Raw genomic sequence first — 15,846 nt, 5'->3', positions numbered from 1 at the left:
TCTCTAAGTCTAACTAATACTGCTATATCATCTGCAAATCTAAGCATACTAATCTTTTGCCCCTGTATATTTATCCGTACAGTTGTACTGTCTTTAATGATGTTGATCGGGTCTTCGATGTATAGATTAAAAATTTGCGGTGACAGTGTGCATCCCTGTCTGACTCGCTTCCTAATGTTTACTTCTCTACGTTGCAGCCCTAGCTCTATAACTGTCTGTTGCTCTTTATACAGACTAAGTATCTCTCTTCTAATCTTCGCATTTCCCTAAAACCAGAACATCTTATATCCTTAAATACTTATTTGTGAACAGTAATCTAATCTAAGTCTACCTCTACTCCTCTTAACTTCTGCTTCTGTTTCTAATATGTCTCTAACAAGCCTTTTATGCCTGAGAAGGTGTCCTACCAACCTATCGCCTATTCCTTATTGACTTCCCTACTATAAATAATTCATAAATANTATATTTATATTTAATTTACACAGTATAAGTAAAATAATAAATAATTAAGATATTACAAGTTAAATATCACATGGTAGACAAATAAATTTACAGTGTTAATTACCACTTGACAGATCCTTTTTAATTAAGGGTATCGACTTGTTATCTGCACTAGATTGTAAATAATTTCGTTATTTTTGACCAAAACTGATGCTTCGTCATTTTTTTTGTTCACTAATGTACTTATGTGATTGATAATATATTGAATGCATGACCCACTACTAATAATTTACATTTTATCTGAAAAATATCATATCACGCTACCGGACTAATGGCGTAATCTCTTCTAGGTAATCGTAAGAACTCACGGCTTTTTATAACATTTAATCATAAGTTTATCAAATAATGAATGTACGACAACCACAGTTTCTTTCTCAAATACTAATCTGAATTTTTGAAGACTCATTACCTACTTTATATTTTAATAATACTTTTTACAAAGAGAAACCATGGATATAACACAATACGTTACAAAACTTTTCCAATATGCAAGAAACTATCGGAGTGTAAATTAATAAATGTCATTTTGAAGCTTCTTTTAAACCCTTATTGTAATCATGATACCCAGTTTCTTATTCGAATTATACAACTGTCGATAAGAGATTAAAATAAAGTCGTGATATGATTTTGACTTTCGAATTTCAAAAATTTTTGATAATAGGGTGACAATGTTTTCTATAAAATTTGATAATCTATTTCATAATTTCTTGGAGCTACTGTGAATTAATTTCTTGTGAATGAAAATAATAAACGTGCACTATTGGATAGGTACCTATAGTAACGAAATCTCTTGCAAATTCGACCTTGACGCAATCCCTTTTTTTCCTCAATTTCTTTTTCACACGTTTCATGGCTGATTTTCTCTCTATTGCTAGAAAACAAAAGTTGAACGATGAATTGCTGTTTTTGTTGGTAAACTTTTTTGTGTATGGTTACGCCGAATTTTAATGTATTTTCGACTTCGAAATTCAACAATTTCTACCTTGGTCGCGCCGTACAAAATTATTTACAGTTTTAGCAAAACCGAGCGACGTAGTCTAGCGGGTCAAGTGGTCTAGATCAGTATTTCTCATATTTTTTGTTCCGCGAACCCTTTTTGCACTTCCCGAGCCTCTGAGGATCGCGAAAACCATTTTAAGAATCTCTGATCTACATCACAACTTCGCATTCGGGATGACACCTGGTTGACCTGGTTCAAGTGCAGGTATCTGTATTTTGAATGCTGTAATTCCAAGTTAATTTTTGTCTTTTGAAGAAAGCAGTAAAAGGAGTAATTAGATTGGAATCAGAAGGTTACAAGAACAATGCTTTTGTTCATAATAACAATTATACACTCCCTTCATAAATGCATTAAAAGTAAAAGAAAAGAGAGAGTGTTACGATTTCTACATTAATCATCCGAAGAAGCCACTCCATGATGAAATAGCTGTCATAATATATTGTGAAAATCGAAAAACTTTTATTCGGTTTTCTCATAAATTAATCATCTCATTAGTTACACAAGTACCCTAGACGAATGGTGGTCAAGTGCCAGTGCATTCGAGTGAGGTCGAGTTATTTCGATTCTGGTCTGAAAGATTTGCTTCACGTTTTACTGTGGTTTGGTTTTTTTTCTAAGATTGCAATTTTCTGAGGTCCTTTTTTTATTAAACTGTCTTCAATTTGTTTAACATTAACGTAAAGGTACATAACTGGAAAAATGTTCTTTTCTTTGTCAAGATAACAGAGTACAAAACAATTATAGAAAAAGGTTAGGTTAGGTTAGGTTATGTTAGGTTAGGTTTGGTTAGGTTAGGTTAGAAAAAGGTTAAAAGTCTAGTCTTCGTTAAAGCAATTTTTTGTTATTCATAAAATTAAAATGAATCCAAAACTATTTCCTTCAAAATATAAAACTGCAGTCGGTTTAAACATGTTTTTTAATTTAGGAGCAATAACATTAGCATCCTTTGCAAACTTATTCTGTAGGGAAAGGAGGAGTAATGGTTCCCGAAGATTGATGGGGTCCATGCTCGTTGTGGATGTACTTTTTGCAATTAAGCCGTTTGGCTACTACTACTACTACTACTACTACTACTGAAAAACTCGCATGCTTCACTTCCACCTTCTATAAATGCTGGTGGGTGGACAGTCCCTTCAACTGACGAACTAAGTAGTACAAAACCGAAAGGACGGAAGGCTTTGTTCGGCCTCTTTTTATAAATCTTGAGACACTATTTTCTTTAAAAGTCATGATAAGCTCGCATGTATGACAGAAAAATTTGTGCTTAGAAGAATTATAAAAAAAAAAAACGTAAATATCAAATTAAATGAGAAAGACCAATACTATATCAGCAAGACAAAAATCAAGACCGAGACTATATCTGCAAGACCAAGACCAAGATCAAGGCCAAGACTAGAAGTATTTGGGACAGTCTTCGTCTTAGTATTAATTTGCTCATAACCATTTTACCTAAAAATTCAAAAATTACAACTCGGCCAGATGAAAACACAATATCATGTTTGATTTAGATTCTCTCTCTTATCGAAATTTCTGAAACTATTCGGTTAAGGTTTGGTTAGATTTTTCGGTAGTTCTTTTCTAGTAGTTTTTTCGATAGTTTAAAATACAGTTACGGACATCCGTAACATCCTTTCCCTGCACTACAATCACCCATGGGTGATACTATGTATGAATATTACTCCTAATACATATGGTAATCAGCAAATGGTTATAATAAAAATACAATTTTAGTATTGCTTGTTCTAAGGTGCTCTAAGACGAAGCTAACTAATTTTTTAAAGCTTTATTTGCTATTTACGATAAATTTATAAATCTTGAAAGTATATCACCGTAGAATATTCTTATCATAAATATCAGATGTGTCTAACTAATATTATCGTTATTACAAAATGGGTTTGAAGGGTAGTATGGGTCCATTACTCAACTGGTGAACCCCATTGTTGTACATACATAATTATATGGTAAACTTCTTCGTTGCTAAATAATAATTTATTTATTCTAAATTGAAAGGTAATAATTAGTACGTTGCATAAATTATTTTGTGCTTCATCGGAACAAACTATGCTCCATCGGAGCTAACTTAACCTAACCTAACCCCAAACTAATCTAACACAACTAAAAATTTTTTGAAGTGATTTGTTTTTTATATGGAAAATAAATATTGTTAAATTAATATAATTGGGGTTTCATACAAAAATCCCTCCGAACTCCTCCAAGAACACATTCTTAGTGTTCTATAAACTAAACAATTAGCGCTATTTTTTGCCAATTTTTTTAATGATTACCATTACTCCAAACAGTAGGGTAATGTAACTCCATGAACAGGGGCGCCTCGTGAATTTGTGAGGCCCTGGACCAATACTACTTAAGGGTCTTACTAATTACTCAACTAATTGTCATTTTGTCAAAAAAACGTTGTCTATAATGATGTAGGTACAAGGTATAGGAAAAAACATAGAACAACAAAATATTTTAACAAATTCTAACAATAACAAAGTCAATTTGTCACTTTGATGGCGAGAACAGGAGTGCGGGAAAAAGAACAAAATTACGACGAGCGATAAGCGGCGGGAAGTACCTCGTAATAGACGCACATGCGAGAAAATTCACCGACCGAAAACAAGCGACAGAGAATTCTCTTTTGCGTTCGATAGACGCGCACACGGATTGATTAATCGCAAGGTTGCCAACCTTATGATCGGATGTTTTCAATTTCAGATACTTTTCTTCACGATATCGTTTTTTGTTTTCAACTGAGTCTAGGGGGTCTTTTGTATCCACGGAGCCCTTGGCTGCAGCCCCAAAAAACCCTCAAGTAGATCCGCTCCTGTCAATGAACAATTTTTTATTTTCAACGATGGAATTTGTTTTTTATCAGTTGTTGTATGAGTATTATGTATCTCAATAATTTTACATTATACACTTAGTTCCTAGGTATATTAAATGGAAAATTTCTTATGAAAGGCCTCTTTTATGGTTGATTTATTATAATAATAGATATTAAAATAGGCATAATGAATTGATTTTCAAAACGGCGATTGTAAACCAAACGGTTTTTCGTGATACCAAGGAGAAGAACAAAGAAATAAGAGCATTTGTCACCAAGGCTTTATGGGACATGATTTTCAAGAATCCATGTCTTGATTTTGTCTTTATTTAAGAGTAGAACAACACAAGATTACTAATGTAAATATCTAAACAAAATCTAGTGACCCTTTTTAATCATTTATTAAGCAGAAACACAAAAGCAAATAATAACATGAAATTAGATCAATGCAATGGTGACCGTTCTAGGTACACAGTCACATAATTAAAAGATCAAAAACTGTGACACCTCAATTAGATACTTATTGCTACTCTTTTACTATACTTATCGTCAATGTTTAGAAATATAAAGACTCTTGAATTAACGCAAGAAATTATGACCGAAAAATCAGGGAAGATAAGATAAATTAATGACTAGATTTTAATATTCAAAGGCAGGAGTTTTTTTTTGTAAAACCCTATCATCATAAGGTTGTCAGTTCTAAGACTGGACACGCACCTCCAGTCTTTCTTATCCTGATCTAATCTTCGCATTTCCCTAAAACTAGAACAACCCACATCCTTAACTATTTGCGAAAACTAATCTAATCTAGGTCTACCTCTACTTCTTTTAACTCCTGTTTCTGCCCCTAATATGCCTTCATGCCTGAGAAGGTGTTAGTATTTCTTATTGACTTCCATAGAGTCCTCTGTCCTTCTATTTTTTTTAATACCTCTTCATTTCTAACCTTCTCTATTCACGGTATCCTCATCATTCACCTGTAACACCACATTTCGAACGCTTCTAAACTTTTATTTTCCGCCGTGCTCACCGTCCATGTTTCGTACCCGTACAGTGCCGCGATCCAAACATACACCTTTAACAATCATTTTCGAATTTCTAGGTTAACTTAGCATGGAAGTGACTTATTTTTATTGAAGGCGACTCAACCATGCGTTATCGTCTGCTTTATATTCCTACTATTCTTTCCGTCCTGACTTATCTTACTTCCTAGGTACCGAAAATCAGCCACTTCGTTTTTCGTCTCCTACCTTTATATTCGCTCTTTCCCTACTTCTTCTTCCTTTCCATACCAGTACATTTGTTTTATTTCTATTTATTTTCATACAATACTTTTTTGTCAATACAGCTTCCATTTTATTTAAAGCTATCTCTAACTCCTCCTTGCTCTAGATGCTAATGCTGCTACATCATTTGTAAATCTGAATATACTAATCTTTTTCCCCTGTATATCTATCCCTACAGTTGTAGGGATAGGTAATGATGTTGATCGGGTCTTCGATGTACAGATTAAAAAGTAGCGGTAACAGTGTACATTCCTGTCTGGCTCCCTTCCTAATATTTACTTCTTTACGTTGTAGCCCTAGCTCTATAACTGCCTGTTGCTCTTTTTACAAACTAAGTATCACTCATCTATCTCTGTAACTCAATCCAATTTAACATCTTGTCCCACTTAACATTGCCAAACCATTTTCTAAATTTACAAATCCTATGTACGCACTCTTTCCTTTTTTATATTGTTTTCTCTATTGTTACCTGTAAAGTTAGAATGACCTCCGGCGTTCCTCTATTTCTTCTACACCCAAATTGATCACAATACAATTCTAGTTAAGACTTTTGATGCATGAGAAATTAAGCTAATTGTTCTAAATGTCACTCATCTAAAAAATAAAACCCTAAGTGTGACTGAAATTAAAACTACGATTTGTTTGCAAGGACAAAACTAAAAGGGTGGAATATCCTAAAAAGACTTCGTGAACAATACCAAAATTTTAATTCACAAGGCAATTGATTGACATTTGTCTTGAACACTTCCACAAATTCAAAAAGGATTTTAAAGGACAACACTAATGAAAAACGGATAAGAAGCAAAATTGTAACGCGTCCTAAAAATGCTTATTTAGAAGATAGAGAAAATTAACATTTATTATCTAAAACTAAATAAGGACACCAAAATTGCTGAAATGCAATACTAAAAGAGTCATGCAAACAAAACCCACAATTAGTAGTTGGGGCCAAGACCAAAATTCGATTATAATGTGGTCATCATTTTTATCATATTCAGTCAAGTCCATAATAATATTTTCAGTTCGTCCTTTTATGACATAACTGAGTAGGACGTGATTCAATTCAGGTCAGTGATTTATTTGAATTAATAAAATCAACCACAAAAAGGAGATCAAGCAGAACATCGTATGAAATATTACGTTTTCGTCTCAATAGAGAACCCACTGAATTAAATATTCGAAGATATACAACCTCCCACGAAATATTCAAAATAAGTGACCAAAAAACATCAAAAGGCGCTACTATGAAGTCGCCGTTCTCGGAGAACACCGATCTAATTGTATCTGCAAAGAGAGTCAATTACACGGTACATGTACCCAGGGCAAAAAAATTAATTCAACTGGAACTTCCACTGTAGCAAAAGAGAAAATTTGTTCCGAATAGCAATTAGGAAAGACTTTCCGTATATAAACAGAAACTGCCACGATCTGCTCCCAGTCTTCCGTAAACCACCGCATCGTCGTCGTCAGACCGTCTTTGATTGTAGTCCACGATTTGATCGCGTTACGATTACCGTGGGTAATGTTTTACCGAAAAGGTAACCTAGTGCCGTTTATTTTTATCTACGTCTTTGTGGTCAGCTTTTGCGGACCCGCACGTGGTGCCAGCATTCGCAATGGACCACTCGAAGACATGGAAGTGTCGGAATCGCAATCGCGAGGAGTGTATATGGACGCCCTTACGCAACCGTATCTTTACGCGCTCGCGGGACTTCCCCTTGAAACGCCAAGTTTTTATAGTGATGACGTGGAGGATTCGGTGGTCGAGGGTAGTGAACCAGTGCATCAAAAAACCTTAGCAAAACCTGTGGCGTTCTCGTACTATAAAAATAACGAGATTCCCGACTTGACCGCGGCTGCAACGGGTGGTAAAGCAGCTCCTAGGGCTGGCCACCATCATGAAAAGGGTGGCGGCAGGAAACATTATTCCGAACACCATGCAGCACATGGTGAAAAAGGACATAAAGGATACAAAGGATTTCACGAACACGATAAAGGTGCAAAAGGACATCACGACAAAGAAAGTCATTCTGGACATTACAGTGATAAGGGGGGCCATAAGAAGTCTCATCATCACGAAGATGGCTACCACGGAATCCACCACAAAGGAGACAAAGGACAAAAGGGAGCTAAGGTAAATTAAAAACTTGTAATGAAAATATACTTATCTAAAAAACATCAAGTTTTATGCAAATGTTCACCTATTATTCTTGTTTTCTTTTCTTTGCTACTTGTTGCACAATTTAGAAAAATGGTGCAGAAATACTAAATTAATTTTGTATAAATTTGCAAAAGTTTTGTGCAAATTTTATATTTTTCATTGTAAAATTCAGAGAAATGTCAAGTCACGCAGTGCCTAAAGTTTAAAAAGATTTGTTTATGTAACGTTTAAATCTGACAATTATTTAGCTTTTAAATTGTTAATTTCTGTCTACCTACAATACAAAAAGTACCTTACGTTATTAAAAGCTTTTTACCTTACCACTAAATGATAGTGTCCGGCAATGCCTTTCTAAACTATTTTCAACTGAATCATTTCCTGATTCTCATTTCTTTAAACAAAACCTAATGTTAGCTGGAAATAAAAACTATTCCTTTCGCCTAATCGATTTTCTACACCGGTCTCTGAACGTGAACAGAATGCTTTGGACTTTACCGTCCTTATACAAAAACGATGTTTTTATATTACCTACGATGATTTTCATACCGAAATCGTACAAATACTCTTGGTTCAATTTTTTAGTACGAAGAAAGTGGAAAACATAGCAAAGGACACAGCACAAAAGGTGGTCACAATGTTCATAAAAACGACGTATTTGAAAAGAAAACCGTATTCTACGACGAACATCATGAAGGAGGAGAGAGTGAGAAGCATGGAGGTTTCCATTCAGAGAAGAAACACAAAAAGGTACACATTTACCCACTAAAGACCAAGTTCTTTTCTATTGGTATTTATAAACTGTTATATATATTTTTAGGGCGCTAAGAGGAAAGGTGGACGTAAGAAGGGAGGTCATCACGAAGCTCATCATGGTAAGAAGGGTCATTATGACAAAGGTGGACATTACCACGAGAAGAAAGGCCATAAGAAAGATGGTGGTCATAGTTCCCATCACAGTCATAAAGAGAAATATGGAAAGAAAGATGGGCGGGAAAGTCATTCCAAGTGGGGTCATAAGAAAGGGGGAAAGAAAAGTGGGGCCCAAAAAACTCACCATCATTCTCCTCTTGCTGAGCAGCAGCAGCTACTTATGGTTTCACCACAACACCAAATGGTCGAAACAACAAACGTACCAGTTGCCAATCAAGACGTTTACGTCACTTCAGCTGCTTCTCCCGTTTCTATTCATCAAGAAATGTATCAAGTAGATCCCAACAGAGGACCACCAATGAATCAAATATACGAAGTATCTCAAGCAGTAGCCCCTAAACAAACTGAGGGACCCATTGTTTCTCACCAACAAGTATACGTGCAAGATGGCGACAACGTATATGTCGCTAATGTTGAAAACAATCCCACTGAGGAAGCCGTTCCACAACCAACCGAAACTGTGGAAGTTAAACCACGAGAAGAAATTGTAGTAAATGAACCAAGTAGAAGTGATAATTACTATCCTCCAGTGTATCGTGGGGTAGATGTTTACCAAGAGGCCAAAGCACATTTCGATAATATTGATGGAAGAAGTAGAGAGGAAGAACAAGAAAGAGATGGTGATAATAATGCTAGGGAACGTCTATCAGATGAAGACGCTAGTGATTCTATTAGATCCGAAATTAAGAAAGCACCGCCAAGGAAGAGACTGCTAATAGCATTACATGACGCTCGATAAAGCTGGCATTAGAAAATTTAGGGTTTTTCTAATTTTATACAACAAAGGCTGACGTAAAGTCAATAAAAGACTCTACTTTAGAAATAATTCGTTAGGAGCGTTTACAAACAACGGTAGATCATGATTAGTGGTCTCCTACATCATTTTAAATAATGTATGAATTAAATTATTTTTTTTATTCCATTTTGTACATTAAAAGATACCTTTTTAAAAACAATACATCTAAGTATCAAATTTTTAATTTGCAGCGATCTATTCTGAATTGTGGCATTTGGTGTATTAATTATTATTTTGTAAATAGTGTCATTAAGACCATAATAATCATAAACCTTATTGTGATATACTTATATATGTATGGTAGTCTGAGTTGTATTATACACAATTTATGTCTAGATATTTGTAAAACGAATTGCTTATATGTATTTAGAAAGAAATGTTTTTACTTGCTCGGGTATAAAATGGTATAGGGATTTATTACAACTTTTATAAAACCCGGTTCTAAAAATATCTATAGTTACCTACCATAAATCGCTAATTCGAGAAAAAAAAACATTTTATTTTCATTAAGAAAAACAAAAATATATTAACAAAATGAATTTCAATTTACCTATCGGTACAAAACTAATGATTTGTTTTATAAACCCAATCCGGACTACGTAGGTACGTATTATACAACATAGTTAGATTAAATATGTAATGTAATAAGCCTTTAAAGAACTGCAAAAACATCTTTTTCCTTATTTGTTGTAAGAAATCCACTTGGTTTATATAATACCGAAATAAATTAAAAAACTTAATAGAAGGTTGTTTTACCTTTGCTTTATTTGCATAACGTACAATATGAAAAAAGTAATGAAATAGGTACTTATGCATAAAACACCAAATTTCTCAGCTTATGAAACGGATATTATTTAACTTTAGAGAAAATTTATTGTGATATAAAAATAAGTCAAGAAGAATGAAGAAAAAGAAAATATCAAATTATCACAATAATTATAATCTTCCAGTGTGTTTACCCGCGTTTGCAAGAGCGCGAAATTTTTCAACGTAACGTTGGCGATACTGTTAAACGTTGTAGTGGCAATAAATTTACCTTCTTCCTGTCACTTTCTAATAACAGTTTTTGCTCTGCTTTTTAAGTTAGTAAATGAATGTAAATTGCAGTGTATTCGTAAACAACTTTTTAGTAGTCAGAGGAAGCATAATTTTTTAAAAAGACTAAGAAAAGATCCAATTCGTTATGTAATCCTATTAATTCAACCGATTGAATAACTTTGTTTCTTTAATCGTTTTATTAGAATGGATCATTTGGCTCAAGATTTATCTGTAGCTCTAGAAGAATCTGAATCTTGTGGTCCCGCCGCTTACGAAACAGCAAAAAAATGGGGATTCAGACGAAGAACACGGTCTACTGGAAATTTACGTAAGTTTACAATAAACTATTCATTTATTTGATTGTTTTTTAATTAGAATATTTCTTAGATTTACCAGCTTGTAAAGCAGGTGATTATCACTCTGACGACAGTTCTAGTAGTACATCTGAAATTCGAATTCAACAGTTAGCAAAAAATAAATTAAATCAATCAGATTCAGATGAACTGTCGCTTAGGTTGGCTGTTACAAAAGCAGTCAATAAATCCCATTCACTAAGAATGAAGCATCAGATAAATAGTTTCTTGCGAGGACGTTATAATAGATTAGGTAGGTAATTTCATAAACTACCTATATTAATGCCACTAGTATTATTTCATATTTGCTCTGTTTATGTTTGTTATACAGGATTGCCACTCAGTCATAGTTTAGAAAGTGATTCATTAAATGAGCATTCTCCAGCACGCCCCATGAGACGTAAAAGGAAACTTAAAAGAATGAACATTGATGAAAATCCTGTACCTCCCTGTGGTAAAAGAAAAAGGCCACAGCGACTGGATGCTGTTGAAAACTATCGTTCTCTAAGAAACAGCTTTAAAATTAAACCTTTACATCCTAGTATTACCAATAAAATACAACAGTACTATCAGAATGAAATAAATGAAGTGAGTAAATTGAATTGATTATTTAAAATTAAAATATATGCAAAGTGGATTATTTTTTTTTAGTGTAATATGATGGAAACTCAATGTATCAATGATAATTGTGATGTTGCAAGCGAGAGCAGCTTAAGTTGGAGTGGTGGAGAAGGGCATGAGGGAGATGATGAACTGACTGATTGGGCTCCATCAATAGACAATGCTATTGATCAAGCATTTTGGAATGATATTGATCCCAGAGAAATTCGTGCAGGCATGTTATTTTCTTTATATTTTAAAACACTTGATTATCCCTTCAAATTTCAATTTATGTAAGTGTTCAGGAAGTTCTTTTATAGTTAAAGTTATACTGTCTTCTCAGTTTTCAGTAGCTAACTTTGAGCAAGGTGGGCTAATGCCAAAGAACCTCACTCATCAATTTAGATGCATTATTATTATTTATCTGAATAATCAGTCTGTTAAACAAATACAAAATTAACTTCTAATACGAATACTGTACAACTTATCTAGATTTTATGACAAAAACTATAGCCAGATATGCCTACTTTATTGTTTGCTCCTCATTACACACCAGGGGTTAATATTCAAAAAATCCTTTCTTTGTGCACTTTTGTACCCTCTCTGGAATACATTTCCAATTTTCATCTTTAGTGGTTTAGACAGTGTGCTATCTCTCAATTGGTCAAAAAACTGTTTTATGTGTACAATAAACAATAAGTTCAAACCATAATGTTTTACATTGATAATACATGATAGGCTGTATTGTATGACAAAAAGCGAGTTGCATATTTTAACGATTGCTTCATCTATTTTTAATGTAAACGGTATTTTTAGGATGCAGAAGACTTCGCGAAGAGAGGCCAAGTTACAGCATTAGCACAGGAGCAAATGAAAGGGTTGCTAGGTTTCTTCAAGATGCCACCAAGTCAGAATTGCATTTATATGGAGTTGAACGGGAAAAACTGGGCCAACTGGCTGCTCTTTATTCTCTGGATATGTGGTTTGAAGAGCCTGGTTGTTCACTTTTACGTAAAACAAAACGCACACCATGCATGCAACCTGCCCAACGATATCATAGCGGATTCAGTGCCGCATACAAGAAGATCAGGACGCATAACCATGTCATATCGTAAAAAAGGAATGAAACAATGTTTTTATTGTTTATACCAAATGAGTGTTCGTAATTGTTCGTCAATTTTCCGTAATGTTCACTGTGGCATCGTGTCAGATTAGCGAAAATTTTAATCAAGATATTAGTGTCAATTGGCGTTTCGTGACGTTATTAAAGCTTCATAGCCGATTTTATTATAATAATTATTTTATCGTAGAACAAATTTATAAGCATTTTTTGGTGTCTAGAAGTATGATTAAGAAAAACCTAATCCGAAATTGTGGGATTTGCATATCTAAAATAATCTAAGGGGTGGGTAAGTATTGTAAAGAACATGCTATGGTTTAAAGGATAAACACATTCCTCACAGTATTTACATATTTACAATTTAATTTGAACTGTTTCTTTAAGTAAATTATAACACTTGTAATTTCCATAAATATATTCATTAACTCATAAAATAAATTCAGATAATTGTATTTTCACAAACAAGTAAAAGAAATTAGTGTATATACTTTTAAAAGAATTTTGGATAGCCAGAGTTAGTAAATGAATGTAAATTGCAGTGTATTCGNAATAGCGAATGTGTGTAAAATTTGGATGAAAGAATGTGTAGGTATATGTAGTATATACCTCCATATTTTTAAGGAAAAATTGAAACTGAGCAAAAAGTATTAATAGTCTTGGGTTATAGAAATTAACAGAAAAAACAAAAATATCCTATTAAATTTTCATGAAACAGACGATCAGACCTCACCGTCATACCTTTTCACGTTTAGTTTCCTTTTAATATAAAAATACTGAGTGGAATGATTGGTAGTTTATCGTTGATTAATTTAATAAATTAAATCAATAAAAATATGTACTAGTGAAATAGAATAAGTGCTTCAAACATTTGCATGTTACATTAAATGTACCTATTATTAAGCCGTATTTTCATGAAATTTAAACAAAATTATACTAGAAATACATATCTATCTAAAAAATTGAATACTCATGCAATAACATTTTAAAAGTAGTTTAATGTAACTTTCAACAGTTTTTGTTTTTATGTAAAATTACACCAACTAAAAACGAAATAGAGTGGTATGCATAACGTTGAATGCTTAGTATTTTTAAAGTAGCCATTGAATGTGAGTAGAATTCCAAACGTGGGAGTGTCTTCTCTATTCCTACAAATAGGAGCCTCATTACACTACTAGCAGACTCGTGCGTATAAGCATTCACCTTTTGCGAAGTTAACGCTTCTATATTTAAGTAGGAACTACTACAAAGATGTACGCCCCCTTATGCATAAGGTAGTGGATAAGGTATCAAGAAAAGAGAATAGATACTCAAACCTTTGAGATTCTACTTATATTTATGTATTTCAAATGGAGTGACTACTTTAAAAATGTGAGACTACACTAAATACTAAACTTTATGCACACCACCCATATGCTCAATATGTTGGTGTTTAAGGATATGTATTGATAAAAATCGATATTTCTCATCCGTGGATACATAAATGGTCCAAGTTATCTGTTAATTATAATGTGTTGTAACTTTTTAATATTATGTATATACTGTAATAGAAACATTTTATAGTTTATGTTTGTTATAATCTAATTTATTTAAGATTCCGAGTGATACTTGCCAGTTGTGTTTCGGTTTTTTTTTTATTGTGTGTTGGTAAGGATGAAGTGCCTTCCAGTCGATCGTTAAAAATGAATTAATTGTAATTCCAAATAATCTTTCTATGCTATTTAAGCACAACAAATTGGAGGGGCACACCGATGGTTGAACGATTCCATACCTTAGTAAATACATTATTTACCATAAATGTTTTCGAAATATATGTATAAGGGGCCGTTCAGGAAGTACGTCACTCAGAATTTAACCTTTTCGGACCCCTCCCACCCCATTCGTCACGCCATCACACAATTTCAGCGACCCCCTAACTAATACTACGTCACAAAAGCTACCCCTCCCTCTAAAAATGATTTCTTGGGATTAAAGATAACAATGAGAGTTACTTTCTATCGCAATAAAAATTTTATGATCTGCCAAGTTAAGAAAAAAAAATAAAATTGAACTGTGAACGTCACATTCACGTAGACCTCTTCACCCCTGACCTTTATTTCTAAACGTATTTTACGAACGGTCCCTTTAATTTCTTTAATTCATTATGTTGAAGGATGACCTAACCATGACACTCAAAATAATTAATTTAAAATGGTATTATTTATTTATTACAGCAACTTTTCCTTAACATGTCAAATATGTACTTTAATCGCTAGAGTTTCAGATATTGTAATCGTAAGATACAATTTATATGTTTTTTATGTCAGTACCTTACTGGTAATGGTAATTCTTTATAAAATACGTTGTAACCAAATGATTTTCGTGTTTTGGTTTTTTTATTCGCTTCTGAGAAAATGGTCAAAATGTTTTTTAATATTTAAGTATTTTTATTTCAATATGGATTATGCATTGTATGAAATTTTGTCTACTTATAAAGCATCGTATCGATTCTTTTTTTCAAAAAGAAAAAAGACATAATGTAGGTCAATTTTTTGTAATTGAGACAACTTGTGATTTTAGTATGTGTTCTGTGAATATCTGCAATAAAAGATACAATGTACTGTGCATCCTTAGCAAATTTAAACAATAAATAGTATTAAATTTATTAATTTGTTTTAATATCCCCATCTACTGATATTTACTGCTACCTGCGAACTATTTCCGTTTGACAAAAGCATTACGAAGGTATCTTACCTGTCAAACTGAATCTACGACACACCCTATATATCTAATAGGCACCTAAACCAAACGAACGTTAAGTTCATTCATCGAAACTAAAGAAGTTGATGCAATATCAATTATATTTATCACCATCAGAGATGTGATTTATTTCAAATACTTGTATTTCAATTGAAAATACAAAATAAAAAGTATCTATTTTTACTTTGCATTTAAATACTTTTTTGAGAAAAGTATTTTGTATTTTATTTAAAATACTTTTCCAAACGTATTTTCTCTTTGTAAAATGCAAAATGCACTTTTGCTGTTAATAGTTTTGCTAGTATCACTTATCAAACTATATAAAATGATGAATTTATAGTTGGCCACATTGGCCATTGAAGGTATTAGAAGATTAAAAAGAGGACAAAGAGGCATTCCATGAATGTCTTCTAATTCTTTAATTGAAGAGAGCCCAAAAAATTTTAAACTCTTTGCAAATGGATAATCTAAAATATTAGATCGATATTAGGATTATAA

General features: G+C 33.1%; 2 protein-coding genes across 2 annotated transcripts; both read left to right on the top strand.

The window, feature by feature from the left end:
* Positions 1-7,067: 7,067 nt before the first annotated feature.
* On the top strand, positions 7,068-9,568 carry LOC108740319 (RNA-binding motif protein, X-linked-like-3). The gene is made up of 3 exons (XM_018474602.2): positions 7,068-7,748; positions 8,358-8,522; positions 8,593-9,568. The coding sequence occupies exons 1-3, from the start codon at positions 7,137-7,139 to the stop codon at positions 9,442-9,444; spliced, it is 1,629 nt and encodes a 542-aa protein (XP_018330104.1). The 5' UTR covers positions 7,068-7,136; the 3' UTR covers positions 9,445-9,568.
* A 954-nt stretch (positions 9,569-10,522) lies between these two features.
* Positions 10,523-13,128, top strand: LOC108740321 (G patch domain-containing protein 2). Its single transcript, XM_018474604.1, has 5 exons — positions 10,523-10,867; positions 10,927-11,145; positions 11,224-11,480; positions 11,544-11,727; positions 12,309-13,128. The coding sequence occupies exons 1-5, from the start codon at positions 10,744-10,746 to the stop codon at positions 12,605-12,607; spliced, it is 1,083 nt and encodes a 360-aa protein (XP_018330106.1). The 5' UTR covers positions 10,523-10,743; the 3' UTR covers positions 12,608-13,128.
* The last annotated feature ends 2,718 nt before the right edge of the window (positions 13,129-15,846 follow it).

The sequence above is a fragment of the Agrilus planipennis genome, unplaced genomic scaffold (assembly GCF_000699045.2).
Source record: "Agrilus planipennis isolate EAB-ADULT unplaced genomic scaffold, Apla_2.0 scaffold58, whole genome shotgun sequence".
NCBI classification, from domain to species: domain Eukaryota; kingdom Metazoa; phylum Arthropoda; class Insecta; order Coleoptera; family Buprestidae; genus Agrilus; species Agrilus planipennis.
The sequence above is the reverse complement of the archived record's forward strand: the minus strand, read 5'-3'. Positions and strand labels throughout refer to the sequence as shown.